We start from the raw sequence: 22,129 nt of genomic DNA on the forward strand, positions 1-22,129 counted from the left end.
ATCTTTAAAAAATATATATTTAAAAAAGTATTTATTTGCGAGGACAGAGAGAGAAAGAGCATGAGTGGGGGTGGGTAGAGGGAGAGGGACAAGTAGACTCCTTGCTGAGCAGAGAGCCCAACATGGGCTCAATTCCAGGACCCTGAAGATCATGACTTGAGTGAAAGGCAGATGCTTCACTGACTGAGCCACCCAGGTGCCCCAGTACTGGCTAGTTTTAAATTTCACCTGTAACATTTTCAACAACCCTGCGGGATCAAGTCAGCTGTCCCCAAGGCCAGGAAGTACCAGACTGGGACCTCGAATCCAAGCCCTTCTGGCTTGGAGCCCATGTTCCCCTGTCTTCCCCAGGTCAGGAGTTGGCCTGAAAGGCCCTCACCTTGGTCTCCCCATGGGTGCTGGGAACCCGAGGGCAGGTGATTCTTGGGCAGAGAAGGTGAGCTGTCTTCAGGAACCACAAGCTTCCAGGTCCAGTTGCTTCTGCCGGTCCCTTGAGCCCTGCAGCTGGCCAGGATCCAGGCCCTCCTGGGTGCTCTGGAGAGGCTGGATTGAATCAGTTGCACTGGGGTGGGCCTGGTGGGGAGAGTTGGGGGACAGGGCGAAATACAAATGAAAATGCCACATAACTCGTGGCTGGTTGGTTTCTGTGGTGTTTATTCACACAGTGGCCTCCTGCCTTTGCCCAAAAAGCCTCTAAGGCCACCCCAGCCTCGGGCCAGGGATGACCAAATGGGATTCCCGAGGCTTTGGCTGGGACAGTCGTGCTCAGCCAGGTGGGATGGCTAGACAGCTCATGCCCTCTTTGACCTCTGTCTTGTATGAGAGCTGTGAGGGGTCAGGTTAAGGCACTGAGTCTCTGCCTGAGGCTCCTCTCTCCAGGAAGGGGATGTTCCTGCCCCATTTTCCAGATGGTGCAACTGAGGTAGCCAGTATGGTCCTGGGGGCCCTGGTTCCTAATAGGAGGAGGTCACCCTGGGCATGCCTCCCAGGGAAGCAGCCCCAGTCCCCAGAGCTTCTGAAGCCCGAAACTCTTGACTCTGGGCTCAGAGAAGCTTATCAGGAATCCTCTAATCCTCTAAGAGATCAGTGTGCAGGTGCAAGGGGTGGGGGCTCCATGGCCCACACCTGGAATCCTCTGGTCTCTGCACCTCCTGCCTGAGCCTCAGAACTGCTTTGCAGAAGAGTCACCAGGAGTTTAACTCAAAGGACTGACACAGTAACATGGGCCTTCTGGCACTGGGGGAGAGCTCCAGGGGTGTCCATGTGGCCAAACCATAGGGGAGGCCCCCAGGCCTCTGCAGTGAACACTAAGTTTCTGGTCCCGGCCAACTGGGATTCCTATTCTTGTTTGGGGTCTGCATGTCCCGGCCCCCAGCCAGGGCTCGATACAGAGCAGGGACTCAGTGAATGAGAACATACAGCATATGCATTGGCAGCCGGAGTCCTGTGCTCTAACCTACGGGAGTGGTGGGGTGAGGAGGACCCTACCTTAGCACGGTCCGTTCAGCATTGATCAGGCACCCTTTGTATGCCTGAGTCTTCACGAAGCAGTTGGCAAGGACCCAGTTAGACATAGTTCTGCTCTCCCCATCATGAGTCAAGAGCTCAAGGTGTGTGTTGTGGCTGTGTGATCCTGGGCAAGCTACTGAACCTCTCTGTGCCTTTTCCCCCATCATCTCTTTTGCTTGCTGTAAAGTTGTCCCTTTTACTTCTTTAAAATGGCCCTCCTTTGCTGTGCTGGGAATCTGGAACTGCACCTGGGAGTACAGTTAGCTCCATGTGTGGCCCATTGTAGGTACTCCCTAAAAGGCCCCTGTGCTACCTAGGAGCTGGTGGCCACTTTACTGGGTGGGCCAGGGTGCCCATCTCTGGGAAAGAGTCCTTTGTGCAGGGTCCTGACAGATGCATAGGAGCTTGCCAGCCTGGAGATATTTCTGCAGCAGCATCTTGTAAACCGCCCCCCCCGCCCCAGTTCTGCTGATCTGGGGGCCAGGAACTGGGGTGGGGAGCACAGAGAGGGCCTGTCTTAGAGCATTACGATAATCTAGGAAGAGAAGAGGCAGCCCCTCCCCAGGCCTGCAGAAGGCTCTGATACTGAAGTTGGCACTTAATTACATCTCAGCCGTGCGGGCGCCATGCTTCTGGTCAGGTGGTGGGCTGGGAGGTTTGCACATCTGTCTGCGCCCCTCGAGCGCTGGGAGGAGACAGTAGGGCTTGCGCTAGGCCAGGAAGGTGTCCGTGGGGAGCTGCCAGGGGCTGAGTCTCCTGTTATTTTCCCATTCCCTAGTGGGCACCAGAAGGAGAAAGTGGAGGGGAGAAGAGATAGGAGGCCAGGCCCCTTCGATGGAGTGGCTGCATCTGTGAACCTGAACTTCATTAGGAGCCAGTGAGGAGAGTGGTTTGGTAGGGACAGGGGAGAGCTTAGGGGGCTGCGAAGGTACAGAAAGGTAGGAAGGGACCCTGTGTGGTGGATTCAAGGCCCCTGGGCCAGCCGTGTATTGGGACACCAGTTCTTGACCCTTGAGCCTGGGAGAGACGGCAAGAGAGTCTGTGAGTCCCATTGTGGGGACAGGTGAGACCCTCTGTGAACCAGCACATGCTGGGCTTCCGTCGGGGTTGGTGGTGCCCCCCAGCACTGCCGACCGAGCCTCTGTCCTTGTTCCTGGTGTCCGACCTTCTCAGCTCTGCTAGAGTGTGGGCAGTTAGCTGTGGTTTCCTGAACTTGCAGGCTGTGCCCCGTATGGCACTCCAGCAAAGGGGAGAAGCCACCCAGCCTCTTTTTGACGTGTCCATGGCCTGGCCTGGAATGGGACAGGGAGGCCCCTGTCCTTTGGTTGCATTTGAGGAAACCCTAGTTCAAACTGGCCTTGCCCCAACAGAATTAATTGACTTGTGAGTGTTAAGTCTGGGGGTTGTATCACCTTCAGGTACAGCTGGATCCAGGGGTTTCCACCACGTTGTTGGGGCTCTCTGCCCCTCTGGGCAGGCTCCATGCTCAGGCAGCCCTCTCCTCTTGGTAGCCAAGTCAGCCTCAGCAGCTCCAGGCAGGCTCCTGATTTCCTGGCAGCTCCAGAAAACAAAAAGAGCTTCTTTCTCTTATTGGTTCTACAGGAGTCCCGCAGCTGACTTTCACTGGCTGAACTAGGGTCACTTATGTTCTCTGAACCAATTGCTGAGGCCAGGGCAGGCCTGGGACACCGGCCTATCCCTGGGGCTGAGGAGTAGAGTCAGTCTTCCCAAACCGCAGGCCTGTGGGGGAAGTTCCCCAAAAGCCAAGCCAGACTTGGAGGCAGATGGCTGGAGGCTAGTAGCAGACGCTCCAGCTGGCCCCATGGAAGGTTAGCCAAGTAGGGGGGCAGGGTGGGGAGGAGGTACCGAAGGAGGGCAAAGGTGTGCCAGGACCCTTAGTCTTGATTCCACTCCACTCCATAGAATGGGTACAAGCATCGCAGTGGCCATGGGATCATAGATAGGGATCAAGGAGAATGGGAGGCCCTTGGGGGGTAGTCCCATGTCATTCCCTCTGGGGAGCTTCCTGTGGAGGCTGCCCCCTCTGACCCTCACTCCCCAGCTCCTCCTGTCAGCCACTGACCCACTGGTGGGGTGGAGCTGGGAGGACAGAACACAGCCCCCAGCCAGTTGGAAGGCAGAACTGTCAGCGGCCATGCAGACTGATTGCAAACATGTGGGTTCCATTCTCTGAAATTCCATGGGGTTTACATACGAGACTGTGCCAGACAGCAGCTCAGAGGGACAGAGGTTTGTGTGCGCTTACACTGAGCTGGACACAAGCTCCTCCCTCCCGGCCCTCCAGAACCATCGCCCAGGAGGCCTCACCCTGGCCTGGCCATGCTGCTGTTTCAGCCAAGGCCTCTGCGGTCTGCACTAGGCGCCACTCCTGGGGAAACAGACCAGTCCGGGCGAGGCTTCTTGCCTGGTGGTCGGCAAATGGTTGGGACAACCAGGAGGGCTCCGGTGCTGCCCATTCCATAAAATGGGTGCGATGATTGTGCCTACCTCATGGGGCTGTTGGGAGTTAGGATTTGGTGAGTGAATATTTGGTGAGTGTGGAGTGCTCAGAACCGGCCAGGAGCACAGTGAGGGCTGTGTGAGCTCATGGCTACCACTGATGCTGACATGGTGAGCACCCATTGACCTTGAGGTCCAGTGGGATGCTGGGTCCCTGGGGTGCCCTTTAAGGAGCTCCCTGTCCGATTAACAGTAGGGAGAAAAGACCCCCAGGGAGGCCTCTCAAGTCTATCCCCAGAGGCTGTTGCCCTGGTTGGGTGACCCCAAGGTGGATACATATGGATCATGGTGTCCCAGGTCTGTCCCCAACCAGACTTGGGCAGGAGGAAGGCAGAGCAGGAAGCCCTCTGGGCTGGAGAGTGGTCAGGCCTTGGTGTGGTGTGGCTGCTGCTGGGTCCTCGGTCTTCCTCTCTCTCAGGCTTTTGGCGGTCGGGTTCAGAGTGTGAGGAGGCAAGACACAGCCCACGGGGGCCCCCAGGTCGGAAGAGCCTAGTTGAGGGTGAGGGCTCCAGACTTAAAGCTCAGTGAGGTCACTAAGGCAGCAGAGTGGGCACAGCCCTGCCCCCTGATCTCTGCCCCTCGCCCTAAGCCTCAGGTTCAGGCCCGTTTCTGGCCTGGGAGGCAGCCAGTAGGAATTCAAAGACCAGCTCTGCCCTCTGACCTCAGGTGTATCACCACCTGCCCTCCTTCCTTCCATCTCTTCCTTTTTGGAAGTAGCCCCTGCTCTACCAGGCCTCAGTGGCTGTACTGCCAACATGGGAATGCTGATGCCCAGGCCTTCCCTGGGACTCTGGGGGCCTGGCATCTCGGCCCAGAGGCTGTGACTCTTGCCTGAGACTATGGGGAGGGGTGTGGAACCTGGTGGCACCAGGGTCCTCAGAGCCCGTTTCCCACAGGCCATCCAGAAGCCTGGAGTTTCTTTTCTCTGACTCATTAACATGTGTGAGCCTAGAAGCCATGTCTTTGAGAGTGGGTGCAGTCCCTCGTTTTATAGTCGGGAGAGATGAGGCTCAGAGATGGGGAGGGGGGCCAGCCCTGGAGCAGCCACGGGAGCACTGGTTCCTTCACTGTGTGGGCAGTTTATTTCATTGCTCTGTGCCTCAGTTTCCTCACCTGTAAAATGGGGTCAGTAAAGTCTCCTTCCCCAACTCTTGTCTTGAGGGTCAAATGAGATGGTGTGTGGGAGGCGCCAAGCTCGTCACCCTCTGGGGTGGGGGCTGTTGTGAGTTTATTCCTGGTGTTTCTCACCTCACAGGCTGGCAGGCACATCTGCGGGGAGTCCTGTCCCTTCTGAAACGCTCCCGTGTCACCTTCTCTTCCTTGTGTTTTGACTGCAGAGCCCTCAGGACTGCCCCCAGATTTTGCCCTCAGCCCTGGCACCTGTGCCTACAGGCAGCTCCCAGAGCATCCCAGTGCGTCTGGCCAATGCTGCCTTCCAGGTAGGTGGGGGCCAGGCCCGGGTGGGGCGGGAGGCTGGGGAGAATGCTTCCTGGATGGGGACCCACGCTCTGGGCCCTCCACCCACACTCTGGTTTTGTGTCTCTGAATTTCCAGGTTCTTCTGAGAAAGCCCCAGGGTGGTTGCAGGGGGTTGGAGGAATGAGAAGTGGGTGGTGAGGGCCCAGCCCAAGGGACGGCAGGCTGCTAACAGCTCCTGAGGGAAACTCTGGCCAGGACCCACTGTATATGGAAATGCTTTGGTGGGGGACCCCCAGGCTCCCCTACCCTCCAAAGCTCTCCTGGCAGAGCTGGGCCACAGCCCACAGGTGGACCTGGTCCTTGTCTGGCCCACCCCGCCCCAGGTTGAAATGTGGTTCTAGACACACTTCCTCAGTTCTGGCTGGCCTGTCTTGCCCGAAGAGTGGCCTTGTGCTGCCCCATTCCCCACTGTCCAAATGGGGAAAAGGAGACCTGGAAAGGGGAAGTAGATGTACATGACGTAGGGCTGGACTTGCACCCTAGCCCTGGACTCCTGAGACAGTGCTCTTCCCTGCCATCTGCCTTCCCCTCCCCACCCCCCACATGGGGAGGAGGAGATGCAGCTCCTTTCTGGGTCCCTCCTGGAAGAGTGTCTTGGGTGGGAAGCGTTGACGAGTTCTGGAAGTGTGCCAGCCATCCCCCTCCCCAGCTCCTGGGGAGTCACCATCTGTTGCTTCCAAGGGGGAGTGGAGGCCTGTGACAGCTGTCACACGTGGGGGCCACGTGCTGGGCATCTGGGATGTGTCAGGCAGCCTCATGGCTGGGGCCAGAGCTCTGTGGGGGGCAGGCACCCTCTGACTCCACCCTGCCATATTTGGGATAAGAAGGGGCCTGGGCTGGTATGGAGGACAGTGCTGCTCCCTGGGGTTATGGGAACCCGGCAGGGGGAGGCCCAAGCCCTGGGTTTGGATCCTGGCTGCTGCTTCCCAGCTGGGGAGCCTGGGGGACATGTGTCTACCTTCAGTGTGCCTGAGTGATCCCGGCACTCCTGGCCCTGGGCCTGCTTCTAGAACATGAAGGGCAGGGTAGAGGCAGGCAGAGCCCCCTGCCTGGGCTCCGCAGCAGGCCTTTTTGCTGGGCCTACCCCTTGGGGAGCCCCAAGACAGTTTGGGCTTGCTGTCCCGAGTGGCTAAGACCTGGGTTCAGAGACTCAAGAGGACAGACCCCCCCAACCACCACCACCTGCCAAGCTCAGCATGGGCAGATGAGCTCAACAGCCACCTTCCTGTGAAGGGGGAGACTGGGCAGGTGGGGGGGTGAGGTAGGGGTTTGTTGACCTGTGTTCTCCTCAGGGTGTCACATCTGCTAACAACAGGGACGTAAACAGGAAATCCTGCCACGAGGCTGGCTGAACATGCTTGGAACCTGGGTTTGTTCAGTCAGCAAATATTCATTGATACTGTTTCCTGGAGGCCTGTGCTGGGCAAGATGAGGCTTGTGGGGGGTGGGCCCTGTTTAGTTAGTCAACAAACATGTATGGAGCACCTCCTGCATACTAAGAGCCCACATATATTAGTCACCCACAGTGTGCAACTCGCTAAAGATACATCAGCTCCTGTTTCCCCAGCAACCCTACAGAGCAGGGAAGCCTGTTTCTATTGCCAAGTTTAGAGGACCAAGGCTCAGAGAGGAGGACCACTAGCACAGGTTTGCATAGCTAGGAAGTAGCAGGAGTGTGGGATTCAAACCGATGAAACCTGAGCTCACTCGCTGACCTCCACTGCCCTTGGAGGTGTCACAAGGGCTGAGAAACAGCCTCAACCCTCGCCAGGGTGCGGGGAGACCAGGGTAAACAGAACCTGGGCAGGGGGATAAGGGTGGTCCTCAGCATAAGGGTGGAGGCAGGCTTTAGGAACTTCCCAGAGTCCCAACAGGCACCCAACCCCCTGCCAAATGAATGAATGATCAAATGAGGGGCGCCCACCTGATTTAAGGGGAGGGACCGGGAAATCTTTGGAATATGGGGCATTTTAACTGGATTCTGAAGCCTGTGTTGTTGCACTGGGTGGGTAAAGGGGAGACAAGTTCTTTGGGTGGGAGGAATGGATAGGGCAAAGGCCCAGGGGCAGGGCGGCCTGTGCCATGTCAAAAAGCATCCTGCCATGGCTTGGGCGTCAGCCTGTGGGAGAGAGGAGGGGGGCGTTTTAAGGATCAAAGAGCAGGTGGAGTCTCCCTGGGGTGAACCTTGAATGCCAGCCATGCTGAAGAGTCAAGACTTTACGAGCTGAGTAAAAGGCCACTGGGGGATGCCGGTGAGGTTTTTAATGGGACGGAGAGCTCAAGGGCAATGTTCTAGGTGTTCATGTACTCCTTGTCACCCTTAAACATTGGACATGAAGACCAGGAAGGACATTCTGTGGCAGGGAGGGGCCTGGGAGTAGGACTCAGCCCACTCCTCAGGGCAGTAGGCCATGACGTGCTACTGATGGAGGCAGAGGGTAATGAGTGCTGATCCCACACTCCTCGGCGCCCCCATGTCTTCCAGGGCGCAGCCCTAGAATGTAGCTTCGGGCCAGAGGAGATCTTTGAAGCCATGTGGGTGAATGAATCCACTGTACACTGCAACCAAGTGGTGGTGAGTGGTGTGGCTCGGATGTGTGTGGGGGTGGGGTAGCGTGTGGAGGGAGGCCTGCACAAATCCAGATGCTGTCTCCTTCCTTCCCACCTTATTCCTTTCCTCTTTTTGATCCCCCCATCCTCAACATCCCTGCCCTGTCCTCCCTCCAGGGCATCCATCCCCTCCCCCAGCAGAGACCTAGACGCCACTCATGCCCCTCATGCTCTTTCTTGTCCTTTGGCAGCTGCACACGACCCAGAAGAGCCAGGTGTTTCCACTCAGCCTCCAGCTAAAGGGGCAGCCAGCCCGATACTTGGACAGCCCTGCCCCCATGACAGGTGGGGGCCTCCATCTACCCCATGTGGCCACAGGGGATTCAGTCTTAATGGGTGGGGCTCTCCCTTGGGGGACTCAGCGAGTGCTCACTGCACAGTCACAGATGTCCTGTCCTGTCCTTCCCTAACACACAGGTTCTCAGAACCGAGCCTTGCCCATCTGTACTTGGTCACTGGCTCAGTATTCATTCACTGGGCAGCTCCTCTGGGCCAGGCATCTCTGTGCTAACGGCTGTGCAGCTGTGGGCCCCTGCTTAGCTGTCCCTCTCTGAGCCTCATCGTCCCCATGGGACATGAGGCACAGACCCTTTCATGGAAGGCGTGGTGAGGATTTGCTGAGACGATGCACACAGATCTTACCTTCATGTCTGGGACATGGCACCCCCGGATCGTGGCCGGTGTCCTTGCTGTTCCTACATGGACTGAATCAGTTCCCCAAGAACCTGTCCATGGGGAGCCTCGGCCACCCCTGATAGACATGGGGGCCCCCATCCCCACCATGAAGACCCCAGAGAGACCCCAGCACCAGCCTGAATACCCAAGGCCCTGAAGAACCCTTCCTGTGCTCCCTCTTGGGCCCCTCCGAGCGTCTGAGGCCCTGGCACCCACAGAGCCCACGTTGCTCAGTGGTGGGTGAACAGTCCCACTCAGGCCTGGGTGGGAATCCCAGCCCTGCCACTCATAGACTGTGGGACCTTGGGCAAGTTGCTTCTCCGCTCCGACCCTCAGTCTCTTATCTGTCCAATGGAGCTAGTAAAGAGCTCCCTGCTGACTGAATGGTGGTGAGGACAGATTTTAATGAGGCTGTGGCTGCACTGTGCTGGGTGCAGGCCCTGAAGGGTTTGGAGGACAAGGACTCACCTCTTGCGGGGGTGGGTGGACATCCCTGAGAGAGGGAGGGTGCAGAGGCCACTGTGGTTATGGGGCAGGGGGCTGACCCATGCTGCCTCCTTGTCTCTCCCAGTGGAGGTCTATAACTGCGCCATGGGCAGCCCCGACTGTTCTCAGTGCCTGGGTCGGGAGGACCTGGGACATCTGTGTGTGTGGAGTGACGGCTGCCGCCTGCGGGGGCCCCTGCAGCCCCTGCCTGGCACCTGCCCTGCCCCTGAGATCCGTGCGGTAAGTAACCCCTCCCCCCTTGGGGGCCTGTCGTGCCCATGTGCCTGCCTGTGTGACACACACGGCTGCTCGCTTGGGCCCACAGACCTGTGGCTCCTGTGCTTCACATGGCCGGGTGTACAGAGTGACCTCCTGAGCACTGCTGGGGGCTGGGCCCCCTCTGTGCCATAGACACGGCCGTGAACACAACACATAGCACCCTGGACCGGGAGCTCATGGTCTCATCGGGGAGCAGGGTGGGCAGTAATAGGTAAGGAAGTCAGTAACTTACATATAGAAGATGGTGAGTGCTATGGAGAAAAACAGAGTGAAGGGGGGAGGCTGGGATAGGAGAGACGCTGGGGCTTGCATATAGTTTTTATAGTGAGGTCAGGGAAACCTTGCCGACAGGGTGGTAATAACCACTGAGCCTCAGTTTTAGGGAAGAAAGTCTTAGGTCGGGATTGTCACGGGCTTAGCCTGGGTCAGGTGCCCTGCTCTGGCCGGGATGCAGGATCCTGTGGTCAGACATCTGGGAGCGGACCTCATTGTCCCCAGGAGACCCCCCACGCCACCCAAGTATCCTTGACTTTGTGCACACACACTCTCATCCCCACACCCATGTGGGCTCAGTAACCCACACGCACACCCTCCCTGGCAGTCCCAGGGACCTGTCAAGTGAACGGTGGTCCCAGCCCTCTTAGAGCCAGAACCTTCTCCTGAGCAGCAGGTGGGCATGGTCCTGCCTCCCCCTGGGCAGTAGTTGGGGAGGGGAAGGCTGCTGGTGTCCCAGCCTCAGAACTTCATCCATCCTCTGTCACCTGGCAGATCGAGCCCCTGAGTGGCCCCTTGGACGGCGGGACCCTGTTGACCATCCGAGGCAGGAACCTAGGCCGGCGGCTTAGCGACGTGGCCCATGGCGTGTGGATTGGCAGCGTGGCCTGTGAGCCCCTGGCTGACAGATACACGGTGTCAGAGGAGTGAGTAGTGGGCAGTCCCCGGGGCGGTTCTGAATGACCTCTAGTGACCCGCCCCCAACAGTGCCAGCCACAGCTCTGCCCTCCCCTCTCCCCTCGGCCATCCCACCCTCCTTGGCAGCCCGCAGCTCCCCAGAGATGGCCCACCGCCATTTGGATCTTGCTCAACCTGTTCCCCCTCCCTGTGTGTCCTGCCCTTTTCTGCTCTGGCCACTCGTCTTTACTCTTCAGGTTCCCCTTTCAGTGCCTGCTGCTCTGGGAAGCCCTCCCAGGTGCCCCTAGACCAGCTCCCCTTCCACAGAAGCCTTGCACTCATAAAAAACAAAACAACAAAAACCTTGCAATTAACAAAGCGTGGGGCTGCCCGTATGGTACAAAGGTCTGGGCCTGCAGCTGTGGGCCGGCCCGGAGGGGCTCTAGAAAAGCAGGGACTAAGCTGGGTTTCCTTTTGGGGGACTGTAAGGCCAGCTTGCAGAAAGACCATCAGTCTCCCAGCCTAGCCGATGTTCTCATGGTTGGAGAACATTTGGGTCCAAAGAGACCGTCTTACCCAGCCTCTTTTTCATAGGGTTGCAGAACTGTGGGAGAGTCCTGGGGAAGAGCCTAGCATCAGGGTGACACTGGGGGGTGTCAGAGTGGCTGTTTGCCGAGTGACAGGGAATGGTTTCAGTATTTTGATGTGGGTAATGCCTTTGGGTGTCCTGGCCACATGGCTGCCCCCGCTGTGAGTGGCAGGGCTGATAGCTGAGGGCAAATGTGGGGTGCTCCCACACTGTCAGGGTATACTGGGGGGCATTATTCGAGGGAGAATACCCAGCCCCTGAGATCCTCGGGCTGCTTCGCTGACCAAAGCCGCCTCCCCCCAGGATTGTGTGTGCCACAGGGCCAGCGCCAGGGGCATTCTCAGATGTGGTGACAGTGAATGCCTCCAAGGAGGGAAAATCCCGGGAGCGCTTCTCCTATGTGGTAAGAGAGGCCACGTCCACCTTCCCGCCCACCCAACCAGGCACACGCCTGGGGAACGGCCTGAGGCCTGACCACCTCTCTTTCTCCCCACAGCTGCCCCTAGTCCAGTTCCTGGAGCCTGACAAGGGCCCCAAGGCTGGGGGCACCCGGATCACAATCCACGGGAGCGACCTCCATGTGGGCTCTGAGCTCCAAGTCCTGGTGAACGACACAGAGCCCTGCACAGAGCTCGTGTAAGCCCCTGGGCTGGGCCACCCCTTCTAGCCCAGGGTAACTGGAAGGCTGGGGGGCTGGAGGGGTGGAAGGACATCCTTGCACCAAGGATCACTTGGGTCTCCACTGGCTGTGTCCCCTTGGCCAAGCCCCTCTCCCTCTCTGAGCTTCAGTTTCCTCATCTGGTAAGAACAGTAGTTATGAGTAATACTCTGGCATACAGTAGGCACCTCATAAGTGACAGCTGCAGTGAGAATGGTGATGATTGTACATATTCTCAGATCCTCTGATGTGTCTGCCACCAGGGGTGTGGTCCATAACCTCTTGGTGAAATGCCTCCGTCTTTATCATGCACTTACTGCGTACCAGGCCCCAAGGATGGGCATTGCTGTGGCTACCAAGGAGAGTGCAGCACAGTCACAGCAGGGGAAAGCAGACATTCCCACAGGAAATAGAAACATCTGAGATAGGGAGAAAAATCAGTACTTTCAGAATCACTCCACAGCAGGGATGGCTATTGAGAGAGGAACTCTGGGAAGTCTTCTTGGGTGATGTGGGATGGGGCGGAAAACTGGGAAGGACAGGCAGGGTTTGAGGAGAAGGGAGGGTGTTGAAGGTAGGGAGCACAGCCCAAGCAAAGTGTGGTGGTGGAAATATAGAAACAACAGGTTTCTGTGCGAGGGGCCAGAAGCCCAGGCTGGGGCCCTGTCGAGGAGGCCTGGAACCCAGGCCAAGTGCACAGGCTCCTGCCCTGGGCGATGGGACAGGCAGGAGTGACCCTGGGGGGAGGTGGGGCCGTGCTGACGATGCCACTGCCTTCCGCAGGCGCACGGACACCAGCATCACCTGCACGGTGCCCGAAGGCACCCTGCCAGCCCCTGTGTCTGTATGTGTGCGCTTCGAGCATCGGGGCTGCGTGCGCAGCAACCTCACTTTCCACTATATGCAGAACCCCGTCATCACGGCCATCAGTCCCCGTCGCAGCCCTGTCAGGTGAGACCCCAGACCTGCCCCCCACAGGCTGAGCCTGCTCTCTGGAGCTGCAGGGGGGCTGACAGGCCTGCCATCTCCCGCAGTGGCGGCAGGACCATCACCGTGGCTGGCGAGCGTTTCCACATGGTGCAGAATGTGTCCATGGCTGTGCACCACATTGGCCGGGAGCCCACGGTGAGGGGGCACAGGGCCAAGGCGGGTGGGGAGCAGCCTGTGGCCCTGACTGCCCAGGCCTCACTCTGCTACCTCTCCCTTGCCTCTGTCTCTCTCTCTCTCTCTGTCTTCCGAAACCTCCATCATGTCTCTCCATTTCTCCATGTCTGTCTGCCTGGCCCTCCCCTGCCAGCTCTGCAAGGTTCTCAACTCCACCCTCATCACCTGCCCATCCCCGGGGGCCCTGAGCAATGCATCTGCCCCTGTGGACTTCTTCATCAACGGGCGGGCCTACGCCGATGAGGTGGCCGTGGCCGAGGAGCTGCTAGACCCCGAGGAGGCGCGGCGGGGCGGCAGGTTCCGCCTCGACTACCTCCCTGACCCACAGTTCTCCACGGCCAAGAGGGAGAGGTGGATCAAGCACCACCCTGGGGAGCCGCTCACCCTGGTTATCCATGTGAGTGCCCAAGGGTGCGGGGGGTGGGGGAAGACATGGCGGGGCCGGGCTCAGCCACGGCCCTTGGTGAGCACCCCCGCTCTGCTCCCGCAGAAGGAGCAGGACAGCCTGGGGCTCCAGAGCCATGAGTACCGGATCAAGATAGGCCAAGTGGCCTGTGACATCCAGATCGTCTCGGACAGAGTCATCCACTGCTCTGTCAACGAGTCCCTGGGCACAGCCGAGGGCCAGTTGCCCATCACGGTGAGTGAACAGGGCGCCCCAGGTGGAGGCGGCCCTGGCCCCCAGCCCTGCCCCATCTGCTTGAGTGCCAACCCCTTCCCCGCATGCCATGCCGGGGCCAAGCATTGTGCTCAGTGGATGAGGCAGGGGGAGCAAGTAGAGCTTTACGTCCCCGCTTGACAGAGGAGGCCCCAGCACTTAGGGACCTGCTCCAGGTCAGTGATGGGCGTGGGGTAGGCCTGATGGGGCTGGACCTTCAGAGGCCATAAAAAGTTGTTCCTGTTTGACTTGATGCTCCCCCCGGAGTCTGGGCCTCCAGTCACCATGCAGAGTCACAGAGGGGAGGGAAACAGGAGGAGGGCAGAGAGGGCCCAGAAATGGGACCTTTTCTACGTTGTACCTGCTTGCATGCCTCCTGGGATGGGGAGCTCCCTCCTTCCCAGGCAGCTGGTGTTGTCCAGAATGGGCAAACTCTGATCAGGAAAACTCCCTTTCACCTGCACCCCAGTCCCAGTTATGCCCTCTGAGTCCTCAGACTTTGCCTGCTCCCTGGGTCCTTGAACAGCCCTCCAGGTATGGTGGGCTGCAGCCAGGGCCTGTGAACTGCCCTGTCTCTGGTTCCTCCATGGCTCCTGCCAGGCTGTAATAATGAACACAGTCCCCTGTACTGAGCAGGTAGCCTCTCATATAGCCCTCAGGGCAACTCGGGGGAAGTGGGCGTGGTTATCTCTGCATTCCAGATGTGGCAGCTGAGGATAAAAGAGGTTAGGTGGCTTGCCTGGGGCCCCACAGCTGGGGAGGAGAGGAGCCAAGGCACAAGTCCAGGGAAGCTACAGCCCCTCCCCCCACCTCCATACAGATCCAGGTTGGGAACTTCAACCAGACCATTGCCACGCTGCAGCTGGGGGGCAGTGAGACGGCCATCATCGTGTCCATCGTCATCTGCAGTGTCCTGCTGCTGCTCTCTGTGGTTGGTAAGGAGCCTTTCTCTCATGACGCCATGCCAGACCTGCCCCACCTTGTCCCAGCCCCTCTGAAGACTGGCACATTGGAGAAAAGGCATGATGGGCGGGGGACACAGCTTGCGCAAAGACCAGATGTGCCCTGGCTACAGCTCACGCAGGCAGAAGAGGGTAGATGCTGGGGGATGTGCTGCCTCCAGGCTGCGGGCCCTGAGTGCCTGGCACAGGAACTCGGAACCTTGTCCTCTAGGCACTAAGGAGCTACTGAGGAAACTTAAAAGATCATTATTCAGGGAAGATTAACCTACATATTTGGTAGGCTGCCCCACTGTTAAAATAGTGGTTATGAAGGTGATATGGTTGATCCTTGAACAACGTGGGGGTTGGGGTGCTGACCCTACACAGTCAGAAATCCACAGATAAGTTCTGATTCCCCCAAAACTTAACTACTGGTAGCCTCTTGTTGACTAAAGCCTTACTGTCAACACATTTTGTGTGTTACATGTGTTACATACTACATTCTTACAGTAAAGTAAGCCAGAGAGAAGATAATGTTATTAAGAAAGTCATAAGGAAGAGGGGCGCCTGGGTGACTCATTCGTTTAAGGAGCTAACTTTGGCTCAGGTCATGGCCCAGGGTCCTGGGATGGAGCCCCACATCTGGCTCCCTGCTCAGCGGGGAGCCTGCTTCTCCCTCTGCCTGCCTTTCTCTCTCTCTCTTTCTGGCAAATAAATAAATATTTAAAAATCTTCAAAAAAGAGAAAATAGTAAGGAAGAAAAAAATACACAGTTCTTACTCTATCTATTTTTAAAAATCTGTGTCGAAATGGACCCACACAGTTCAAACTCAGTTGTTCAAGGTTTGGCTGCGTGTGTGTATCTGTGTGTTTCCCCCTCCCCCACCCCAGAAAGGGACTATGATATAATACTGGTGTATAATCTTTTGTGTTTCATAATTTTTGATCTTTCAAATGTTTCACAAGTTAACACCTGGTCATTGTGGAAAGAACTGAAAATGATAAGGAACAGAGAACAGAAATCACCCATCATTCTCTCACCCAGGGAGAGTCACTGTTTACCATTTTTTTACTGAATTATAATTGATGTACATTATTATGTTAGTTTCAGGTATACAACATAGTGATTCAGTGTTTTTATTCAGTTACCATCTGTCACCTTACAAAGATATGACAGTGTTATTGACTATATTCCCTACGTTGTACATTAGGTCCCCGAGGCTTATTTATTTTATAAGTGGAAGTTTATACCTCTTAATCCCCTTTACCTATTTCATCCAATCCTCCACCTCCCACCCCTGTCAACCCCCAGATTTTTCTCGGCATCTATGAGTCTGTTTCTGTTTTGTTTTGTTCTTTAGATTTCACATGTGAGTGAAATCACATAGCATTTGTCTTTCTGACTTCGTAGCATCATACCCTCTAGGTCCATCCATGTTGTCACAGATGGCACTGATATTTTTCAGGGCTGGGTAATACTTCACTGTATCAATACACCATGACTTCTTTATCCATTCATCTCTCTGTGGGCACTTGGGTAACTTACGCGTCTTGGCTATTGTAAATGATGCTTCAGTGAACCTAGGGGTGCATGTATCTTTTAGAATTAGTTACTGCGTTTTCTTCAGTTAAGTACCCACAAGTGGAATTGCTGGGCCCTAGGACATTTGCATTTTTAATCTTTGAGGAACCTCCATAATATTTTCCACAGTATGATGGTTGCATCAATTTACATGCCCACCAACAGTTTACCAGGGGTCCCTTTTTCCCACAGCCTCACCAGCACTTGTTATTTCTTGTCATTTTGATACCAGCCATTCTGACAGGCGTGAAGCGATATCCCGTTGTGGCTGTGATTTGCATTTCCCTGATGATTAGTGATGATGAACATCTTTTCATGTGTCTGTTGGCCATCTGCATGTCTTCTTTGGAGAATTGTCTATTTAGGTTCTCTGCTCATTTGTTAATCAGATTGTTTTTTAGTTGTATGAGTCTCTATATATTTTGGGTATCAACCTTTTATTGAATATATCGTTGGCCAGTATTGTCTTCCATTTATTTAGTAGGCTGCCTTCTTGTTTTGTGGATGGTTTCCTTCGCCATCCAAAAGCTTTTTAGTTTCATGTAGTACCATTTGTTTATTTTTGTTGCCCTTGCCTGAGGAGACAGATCCAAAAAAATATTGCTAATACTGATATCCAAGAGCTTACTGCCTATGTTTCCTTCTAAAAGTTTTATGGTTTCAAGACTCACATTTAAGTCTTTAGTTCATTTTGACTCTATTTTTGTATATGGGGTAAGAAAGTGGTCTAATTTCATTCTTCTGCATGTGGCCGTCCAGATTTCCCAACACCATTTATTGAAGAAACTGTCTTTTCCCCATTGTGTATTCTTGCCTCCTTTGTTGAAGATTAATGACCTTGTAAAGTGTGATTTTATTTGTAGACTCTATTCTGGTCCCTTTACCTGTGTGCCTGGTTTTATGCCAGTACCATACTGTTTTGATTATAATAGCTTTGTAGTATAGTTTGAAATCTGGGAGCATGATACGTCCGGCTTTGTTCCTTCTTTCTCAGATTGCTTTGGCTATTCGGGGTCTTTTGTGGTTCCATTTACATATTAGGATTCTAGTTCTGTGAAAATTACCACTGATATTTTTTGATAGGGATTGCATTGAATCTGTGGATTGCTTTGGGTGGAATGGGCATTTTAACAATAATTCCTCCAATGTATGAGCAGGGTATAACTTCCCATTTTTTTGTGTCATCTTCAATTTTTCTCATCAGTTTCTTTTAGTTTTCAGAGTACACCTTTTTTTTTTACCTCCTTGGTTAAATTTATTCCTAAGTATTACACTCTTTTTGATGCAATTGTAAATGATATTGTTTTCTTATTTTGCTTTCTGAATAGCTCTTTATTAGTGTATAGAAACACAATAGATTTCTGTGTATTAATATTGTTTCCTGGGACTTGACTGAATTTGTTTAGTAGTTGTAATAATTTTTTTGGTGGTCTTTATTTTTTGGTGGTCAAATAATTTTTTTGGTGGTCTTTATTTTTTGGTGGTCAAATAATTTTTTTTGGTGGTTTTCTGCATATATTATATCATCTGCAAAGAGTGACAGTTTTACTTCTTCCTTTCCAATTTGGATGCCTTTTATTTCTTTTTCTTGCCTAATTGCTATGGCTATGACTTCTAAATGCTGTGTTGAATAAGATTGGTGAGAATGGGCATCCTTCCTGATCTCAGAGGAAACAATTTCAGTTTTACCCCACTGAGTTTAATATTAGCTGTGGATCCATCTTACGTGGCCTTTATTGTGTTGAAGTACATTCCCTCTATACCCACTTTGTTGAGATTTTTTATCATAAGTAGATGTTGAATTTTTGTCAAATTATTTTTCTGCTTCTGTTGAGATGATCATATGATTTCTGTCCTTCATTTGTTTGTTAATGTGGTATATCACGTTGTGTGATTTGTGGATGTTAAACCATCCTCTTATCCCAAAATGATTACTATTTGGTCATGGTGTATGATCCTTCTAATGCATTATTGAATTCGGTTTGGTAAAATTTTGTTGCGGGTTTTTGGACCTTGGTTCATCAATGATATTGGCCTATAGTTCTCTTTTTTTTGTAGTGTCTCTGTCCGGTTTTGGTATGAAAGTAATGCTGGCTTCATAAAATGAATTTGGGATTGTTCCTTCCTCTTCAGTTGTTTGGAATTATATCAAGAGGATAGGTAGTAGCTCCTCTTTAAATGTTGGGTAGAATTCACCAGTGAAGCCATTTGGACCTGGACTTTTGTTTTAGGGGAGTTTTTTTGATTACTGATTTGATTTCATTACTAGCAGTCAGTCTATTCAGATTTTCTGTTTCATGATTCAGTCTTTAAAGATTGTATATTTCTAGGAATTGGCCCATTTTTTTTCATAGGTTGTCTGATTTGTTGGTGTAGCCAACTGTATAGTATTCTTACCTTTTGTATATCTGTGGTATCAGTTATAATTCTCCATTTTCATTTCTGATTTAATTTAGTCCTTTTTTTTTTTTTCTTGATGAGTCTAACTGAAGGTTTGTTGATTTTGTTTCTTTTCAAAGAACCAGCTCTAGGTTTCATTGATCTTTTCTATTGTTTTTTAGTCTGTTTCATTTATTTCTTCTTTGATCTTTATTTCCTTCCTTCTCCTAACTTTGAGTTTTGTTCTTCTTTTTCTAGTTCCTTTAAGGCTAGATCATTTGAGACTTTTCTTGTTTCCTGAGGTAGCACTATGAACTTCCCTCCTAGAATGGTTTTTGCTGTGTCGCAAGGATTTTGTTCTGGTTTTTTTTTTTTTTTTCCATTTTCATTTGTCTCTCTGTATTTTTTTATTTCCTCTTTGACTTCTTCATTTACCCATTGGTTGTTTAGTACCATTTTTAGTCTTTACATGTTTGTGCCTTTTCCCATTTTCTTCTTATAATTAATTTCTAGTTTCATACTGTTGTGGTCAGAAAAAAAATGTTTGATATTACTTCAGTTTTCTTAAATTCATTGAGGCTTGTTTTGTAGCCTAACATGTGACCTATCCTGAAGGATGTTCCATGTGCATTTGAAAAGAATATGTATTTTGCTGTTTTGGGGTGTTATGTTCTATATGTATCTGTTAAGTTTATCTGGTCCAACGTGTCGTTTAAGGATGATGTTTTCCTTATTGATTTTCTGTCTGGGTGATCTGTTGATGTGAGTTGGGTGTTAAAGTCTCCTGCTCTCACTGCGTTGCTGTCTATTTCTCCCTTTAGGCCTGTTAACATTCGCCTTGTATGTTTAGGTATGTTCAATGCATCGATCTTTACAAATGTTATAATTCTCTTGTCAGATTGACCGCTTGGTCATTATGTAGAGCTCTTCTTTGTCTTTATTACAGTCTTTGTTTTAGTCTCTTTTATCTGATATAAGTATTGCTACCCCAGCTTTCTCTTCATTTCCGTTAGTATGAAACTTGTTTTTCTACCCCCTTCCTTTCAGTCTGTGTGTGTCCTTAGATCTGAAGTGAGTCTCTTGTAAGCAGCCTATAGATGGGGCTGGTTGTTGTTGTTGTTGTTTTTAATCCACTCATCCACCCAATGTCTTTTGATTGGAGAATTCAGTCCATTTATATTTAAAATAATTATTGATAGCTGTGTACTTACTGTCATTTCATTAGTTGTTTTTTGGCTCTTTTTGTAGTTTTTCTCTGTTCCTTTCTCTTCTCTTTTTTTCTTCCGTTGTGGTTTGATAGTTTTCTTTAGTGGTATGTTTAGATTTCTTTCCTCTTTTCTCTTTCTTTTCTTTGGTGTATTTTATGTTCTTTCTTTGTGGTTATCATGAGGTTCACATACAATATCTTATATGTATAACAGTCTCTTTTAAGTTGATAGTAAGTTAATTTTGAACAGAACTTTATGTTTTTACTCCCCCCTGTTTTATATATATATATATATATATATTTTTTTTTTTTAAAGACTTATTTATTTATTTCAGGGAGCAAAAGCAGGAGAGGCAGAGGGAGAGAGTGAGAGAGGCTCTCAGGCAGACTCTGCAATGAGCATGGAGCCTGATGTGGGGCTTGATCTCACGACCCTGAGATCATGACCTGAGTCGAAACCAAGAGTTGGATGCTTAAACCAAGACCCAGACACATCTCTCCACCATTTTATATTTTTGATGACCACATTTTACTTGTGTATTTTATGTATCTCTTAACTAACTATCATATTTTAATGAATTTTTCTACCTTTGCCTTACCTTTATACTTGCTTTATAAGTGTTTGACCCACTATCTTTATTTCATAAGGTTTATCCCTATTTTAAAGCACACACTATTTTATAAGGTTTAAAACACACACTATTTCATAAGGTTTACCACTGTTTTAAAACACAAACTAGGGGTGCCTGGGTGGCTCAGTGGGTTAAAGCCTCTGCCTTCGGCTCAGGTCATGATCTCAGGGTCCTGGGATCGAGCCCTACATCAGGCTCTCTGCTCAGTGGGGAGCCTGCTTCTCCCTCTCTCTCTCTCTGCCTGCCTCTCTGCCTACTTGTGATCTCTCTCTCTATGTCAAATAAATAAATAAAATCTTAAAAAAAAAAACACCACAAACTATTTTTTATAGTGAATTTTTAAAAAATATTTTATTTATTTGACAGAGATCACATGTAGGCAGAGCAGCAGGCAGAGAGAGAGGGGAAGCAGGCTCCCTGCTGAGCAGAGAGCCCAATGTGGGGCTTGATCCCAGGACCCCTGAGCCGAAGGCAGGGCTTAACCCACTGAGCCACCCAGGAGCCCCTTAAAACACAAACTATTTGTGAGAAAGGGACATCAGCATTATTTTCCTGGACATTCCTGAACCCTTTACCATATAAGAGTTTCCAGCCCACCAGGGAGGGGAGGACTACGGGCTGAGGGCACCCATCCACCTTCCCACACCCTGCCCAGAGCAGGTGGAGAGGAAGCCAGCTGGACCTCTCCCTCCAGGCCTGGGTCCTGTACACGGCCATGTGCCCACCAATGTTTTCTAAAGGGCTTTCCAGGCCTGACCTGCCTCTCTACCGCCCTCAGCCCTGTTCGTCTTCTGCACCAAGAGCCGCCGTGCGGAGCGCTACTGGCAGAAGACTCTGCTTCAGATGGAGGAGATGGAATCTCAGATCCGAGAGGAAATCCGGAAAGGTACCGGGTAGGGACTGTGCAGGGCTATGGACCTTGGATTTGCCATCTGGGGAATGGGATTGAGATCCACTCACAGCTCCCTGGGGGCCAATCCACCAGGCTTTGCCGAGCTGCAGACGGACATGACTGATCTGACCAAGGAGCTGAACCGCAGCCAGGGCATCCCCTTCCTGGAGTATAAGCACTTTGTGACCCGCACCTTCTTCCCTAAGGTCAGCCCGCACCCTTGCCAGCCGCCTCAGGGGCTCCCTGATCTCTTTCTGAGCCATGCCAACCTAGAGGAAAACGTGGTTCCCCGTGGGCCCCTTGAGCAGTGTGTAACCCGCATGCATGCTCACGGCAGCCTTGGCCACCTGCCCTCACCTGCCAAGGGAGGTGGCTCAGTTTCTCCCCTCACTTTTCTTCTCTACTCATTTGATGTTTGATTGTCCATATAGAAGCCGGCTACTAGCCCCACTGTGCTCCTGGGGTATAAGGCCTGCTTCTCCCTACACTGAGGGGGTGAGCAGAGGCGGTCCATGCTGTCCTGGGCCCCTGGTGCCCCACCAGCCTCTCTCAGTACTGGGTCCCTTCCAGGGGTTTTGGTCTCTGCATTCCCTCCTCCTGCCCCCTGGACTTGGCCTCAAGCTTCCCACCCCTCTTTGTGTTTCAGGGGCTACTGCCCTGTCCTCACCTTCCCTGGCTGGCCAGAGCATGTAGGCTGGTGGCAGTGGTCTGCCTCTTGCCCTGTCCACACTGCTCTCCACGCAGCAGCCCGAACGAGGCCACACCATGGTCCTTGCTGGCCTTTCTGCTCTTTCTCCCACTCTCTGCTCAGCTCCTCTTGCTTCATCTTAAGCCTTGTGCCTTCTTGCATTGCACACCTTGCATCTAAAGGGAAGGCTCTACTCCTTCCTTTTCCCCTACAAAGCCCGTTGGGCCACCCCTCCCTGTGTCTCTGAATCCCTAAAGCCTCTGGGCATGGCCTGCTGCCTTTCTTCCTTTG

General features: G+C 52.5%; 1 protein-coding gene across 1 annotated transcript in view; it reads left to right on the forward strand.

Moving 5' to 3' along the window:
• The window catches only part of PLXND1 (plexin D1), a gene marked incomplete at its 5' end in the record, with an annotated part of 57,168 nt that overhangs the window by 24,934 nt on the left and 10,105 nt on the right, over window positions 1-22,129 (forward strand). The window contains 14 exons of the mRNA XM_080809090.1: window positions 5,367-5,468; window positions 7,993-8,082; window positions 8,309-8,402; window positions 9,364-9,518; window positions 10,326-10,477; window positions 11,341-11,440; window positions 11,534-11,673; window positions 12,479-12,646; window positions 12,730-12,820; window positions 12,993-13,256; window positions 13,350-13,499; window positions 14,338-14,452; window positions 21,037-21,144; window positions 21,244-21,356. Coding sequence (XP_080665216.1) covers window positions 5,367-5,468; window positions 7,993-8,082; window positions 8,309-8,402; window positions 9,364-9,518; window positions 10,326-10,477; window positions 11,341-11,440; window positions 11,534-11,673; window positions 12,479-12,646; window positions 12,730-12,820; window positions 12,993-13,256; window positions 13,350-13,499; window positions 14,338-14,452; window positions 21,037-21,144; window positions 21,244-21,356 — 1,842 coding nt within the window. The remainder of the gene's footprint in view (window positions 1-5,366; window positions 5,469-7,992; window positions 8,083-8,308; window positions 8,403-9,363; window positions 9,519-10,325; window positions 10,478-11,340; window positions 11,441-11,533; window positions 11,674-12,478; window positions 12,647-12,729; window positions 12,821-12,992; window positions 13,257-13,349; window positions 13,500-14,337; window positions 14,453-21,036; window positions 21,145-21,243; window positions 21,357-22,129) is intronic.

This window comes from Martes martes, assembly GCF_963455335.1.
Source record: "Martes martes genome assembly, chromosome: 1".
NCBI classification, from domain to species: Eukaryota; Metazoa; Chordata; class Mammalia; order Carnivora; family Mustelidae; genus Martes; species Martes martes.